Genomic DNA, 4,078 nt, shown 5'->3' with positions numbered 1-4,078 from the left:
GTTAACTCCATCCCAGCCAGACCCAGGACGTCCTCCACTGATTATGTTGCAGAGGTGGTCACAGAGTGTTTATTAAATAGTATCAACAATTCATTGGGGTTTTTGCAAAGGGTAACGCTCACAAGGTGACTCAAAATCTCCCAGAAAGGATGCTTGGTCCCTGTCCAGATGGCGATGGGACTCTTTGTTGCAAGAGTCTTTGCACCTATCAGGTGGATAGGATGAGACTCCCCAAAATGTTTTTCTCCTGAATTTTTCTGTCGAGCTGGTCTATGGCCCTCTGACCACTCCAGCACATACATGATCCACTGCTATTTGTCATCTTAGCTGTGCACAAAACATTTCCTATCCTATGTTCAAATGTCTGTACTTTGGGACCATTCCTTCCTCTGTGATTTCCAGGTGTTTTACTGATGTAGAAACCCATCTGTTCTTTGGTAGGAATTGCCGGGAGAAGTCTCTGGGACAGAGAGATTCTCAATCCAGGATGTGAACCAGCACATTGAAATGTATGAATAGAGCCTATCAATTAGTCTAGGTTTAGCACCATGTCCCAGGTCAGGCCATTGTCTCATCTATGCTGAGACTGGCAGGGCAGTTCCTGGACCACCCAGGAAATTAATGACTCAGTAGAATGGGTTTGCTCAAAGATACACCAGAGTTATAACTAAAGGACAAACTTGAAATTCATCCTTCTACCACACAACTACATTTCCTTAGCTCTAGTCGCAACCGAAATAAAAGTCGAGGAAGCAGTGCACGCGAAACCACACCAGTGTGTGTTTTGGAATCTCAGTTCAGGGGAATCAAATCATTTGCCCACTGACAGGCACGTAGTGCTGTTGAGATGCTCTTCAGAAACCCATCTGGTCTGCTGGTTCAAAAAGGCACATACCTCGTAGGTTGTACTTACCTGATCAGTAGAGATTACATTTATAGCTTCTGTATTTGCAATCTGGGCCCGTATTGTCGGCAGGGGCAGAGCTAAATGTATTCATAACTCTCCTCTCACTTCTAGATCATTTTTCCTGCTTCTAGACCAGACAATGAGCCATCTTGAAAGCAGTTCTGAAAATCAGAGAGCTTGGATGTCGATATAAATCCAAACACTTGGCAAGCACAGAAATACTGGAGACACCTATGCTATTCCTCTCCTATAAGGATGTTGGGTTCTTTTGTAGAAATGCTTAAGCCTTAATTAGTCCAAGGAAAGAAATTGCCCTAACAGCCCAGCAGCTAGGGCACTCGCTTACATGACGCTCTCAGGATGTTGGAAGCTTTGTCTCCTTTCCAGGGAAAAAGACTACCTTAGGTTCCGATGAGTAGTTTTCATAAGGCTGATCTTTCGGTTTCACTTAATAATTGACAAGAGCTTGTTCATGCCTTATCAACCCCCCTGTATTTGTTCACAGCAGTTCTCAAAGCCTTCTTTATGTTGTTATTTCTTAAGCTGTAGATGAGGGGATTGACCAGTGGAGTCAGAACTGTGTAGCAGACAGAGAACACTTTGCTGAGGTCTCCCAGTGTGTTTGGTTTTGGTACCAAGTACACAACAATCAGGGTCCCATAGAAAAGTGTCACCACAGTGAGATGGGAAGAACAGGTAGAAAAAGCCTTATGCCTTCCTGTGGAGGATGGGATCCTGAGGACAGTGTTGCTGATGTACACATAAGATATGAGTGTCAAGAGAAATGGAGGTAGTGTCAAAAGGGAGGCCAAGATGAACGTTACAAGCTCAATCCAGTGGGTGTCACTGCAGGAGAGCTTTACCACCGGCATGAAGTCACAGAAGAAATGATCAATTTCATTTGGGCCACAGAAAGTTAGCTGTTGCATCAGAGAGGTGACTATGGCACTAGCCAACAACCCATTTGCCCAAGATCCACCTGCTAACTGGAGGCAGCACCTGCCATTCATCATGGCTGTGTAATGCAATGGTTTGCATATCGCAATGTACCGGTCATAAGACATGACAGTCAGGAGACAACATTCTGCACCTGCTAGCCCAGTGAAGAAAAAGTACTGCAGAAAACAACCACTAAGTGAAATAACATATTTGTTTGTTAGGAAACTTGCCAGCATTCTGGGCAGGATGGTGGAAGTGTAACAGGTCTCCAAGAATGACAGATTCCCCAGGAAAAAGAACATGGGATTATGAAGGTGATGATCAGTCACAACCAGCATCATGATCAGGAGGTTCCCTAACACAGTTGTAATGTAGGTCACTAGAAACATCAGGAAGAGGATAAACTGTACTTCTGGGATACTTTGGAAACCGAGGATGATGAATTCCACAACAGCTGTTTCATTCCCCTGCTCTGCTCTTCCCATGACTATAACAGTTATAGTAAAGTCCATGAAAATGTTTTGAGATTTTGAGAAGAGTCTACCAACTTTTAGTGCAGGTATGTTAATTAACACAGAAAAAGGAATCTTCTATACAAAACCCTCCGGAAAGGTTGCAAATAAAAATCCTGGTTTCCCAGGAGGGTATTTATGCCAGCTAACTTAGTGTCTGCGAGGCTAATCTCCATCACCTTCCCCATCAGAGTCAACATTCACCCATCCCCCTTCCAGAAGTTATCAAGATCACACAAAATACGCGTCTAAAATCAGAAGTACCATACAGAGTTCCATACTTTGAACATAAAGACTTAGCCTGCTTTTAAACTATTATTCAGATGTCAAAAAATAAAATAAAAAAAAAAGAAAGTTGGTTTACAGCCTTCATGTCAGATAAGAAAAACCTGTGGTTGGTACTACACGCTCTCAGTGAACGTTACGGACCTAACTTTCTTTGATGCTTTGTAAAAGCCAAGTTGCAGTGATTGTGCAGAGAGCAGAAATTCTTCAGTCACAGGTATTTGTTTTGAAGTTCAACCAAAGATTTCATTAAATGCAATGGAAATATATAATTTTCTTGTGCTTTTCAGTTCCATCTCTTGAGATACCATTTTCCTTCAAGAGTCAAATATTGATTTACTCCAGCTTACTGTAACTTTCTGAGCATCAAGCAACCATGTTAGATGGCCAAGTAGCTAGTAACAAAGGTAACAAAGTTATTTCTCCTGTTATCAGCTTGGAAAGACAAGGGTGTTTAATGTTCGGCTTTTATTTTATTTTCTGGTATATAAAGCTATTTTTAAAGATGTTCAGTGGGCAGAGTTAAGTCCTGCTAATTGTCTACTTATATCTTAAACAAAATGCCTTTTCCGTTCAGAGATCCTCAGAGAGATTATCTGTGTTTAGGAAAAGAAAAGAAAATATTAATTTTATTACATAACTTACAATGATTATTTTTTTCAACTTAAGTCTGAAACTATCTGAAAAACTTTAAAAACTTTTTGAAATAGAAGCTTGGTCTACCTGCATGTCATGTTTTTGGTATCTGGACATACACTAGTGACTGGGAACCATAGAATTAGAGCAATTAACAGTCAGAAAGTCATTCTGCCTTCTTGAGGCCTTTTCCATACTCCCAGTGAAACTGTCACTGCCTCCAGGATTAATTTTATCTAACTTAAGACATTGGCAATGTGGATATTTACATCAGAATTAGTATTCAAAACTTCCTTTTATGTTGGACATAGACTGTTAGCAGTGATTGGTCTGACTTAGTTTACATGTCTCTTTCAGGATACAGGTGTCTCTTGCCGTAAAAGTTCAGTGACTCTATTGGCTCAGTCTCCACTAAGTGTAAGAAAGCAAGTAATAACTAGCTCAAAGGTAGATGATTATGTTGCAGAGGTTTGTGGTTAGTCTTCTTCATTCAACCCGTCCAGCCAACTTAAAATTTAGATTACTAGCTAAGGTCCAAAGGAATCAGACAACTCAATTGTGAACATAAAACACTCAAATCTGAGCATAAATTTGGAATTACAATCCCTTGTTTTCTTCTAAGTACAAAAATAATCTGTGATTTAGACTTCTAAGTCAGAGAGGTTGGCCTTAGTCTGCCTGCATAACCAATGGGCAGAAGCAGGTAAGATAAATCCCCCTGTGTTAGATGGGTAGGCAGATGGGTGTCTTCAGATGATCTGAATTAAATCAGTCAGTGTCATGGTTTAACCCCAGCCAG

General features: G+C 40.9%; 1 protein-coding gene across 1 annotated transcript; it reads right to left on the bottom strand.

Moving 5' to 3' along the window:
• Nucleotides 1–1,377: 1,377 nt before the first annotated feature.
• LOC103893185 (olfactory receptor 6N1) lies at nucleotides 1,378–2,331 on the bottom strand. Its single transcript, XM_009289306.1, has one exon. The coding sequence runs from the start codon at nucleotides 2,329–2,331 to the stop codon at nucleotides 1,378–1,380; it is 954 nt and encodes a 317-aa protein (XP_009287581.1).
• Between the last annotated feature and the right edge of the window lie 1,747 nt (nucleotides 2,332–4,078).

Source organism: Aptenodytes forsteri, unplaced genomic scaffold (genome assembly GCF_000699145.1).
Source record: "Aptenodytes forsteri isolate BGI_AS27 unplaced genomic scaffold, ASM69914v1 C13890819, whole genome shotgun sequence".
Classification (NCBI taxonomy): domain Eukaryota; kingdom Metazoa; phylum Chordata; class Aves; order Sphenisciformes; family Spheniscidae; genus Aptenodytes; species Aptenodytes forsteri.
The sequence above is the reverse complement of the archived record's forward strand: the minus strand, read 5'-3'. Positions and strand labels throughout refer to the sequence as shown.

What these genes read in the sequence shown, in the direction of transcription:
- LOC103893185 (XM_009289306.1), bottom strand. Translation starts at nt 2,331, where the DNA reads ATGGGAAGAGCAGAGCAGGGGAATGAAACAGCTGTTGTGGAATTCATC.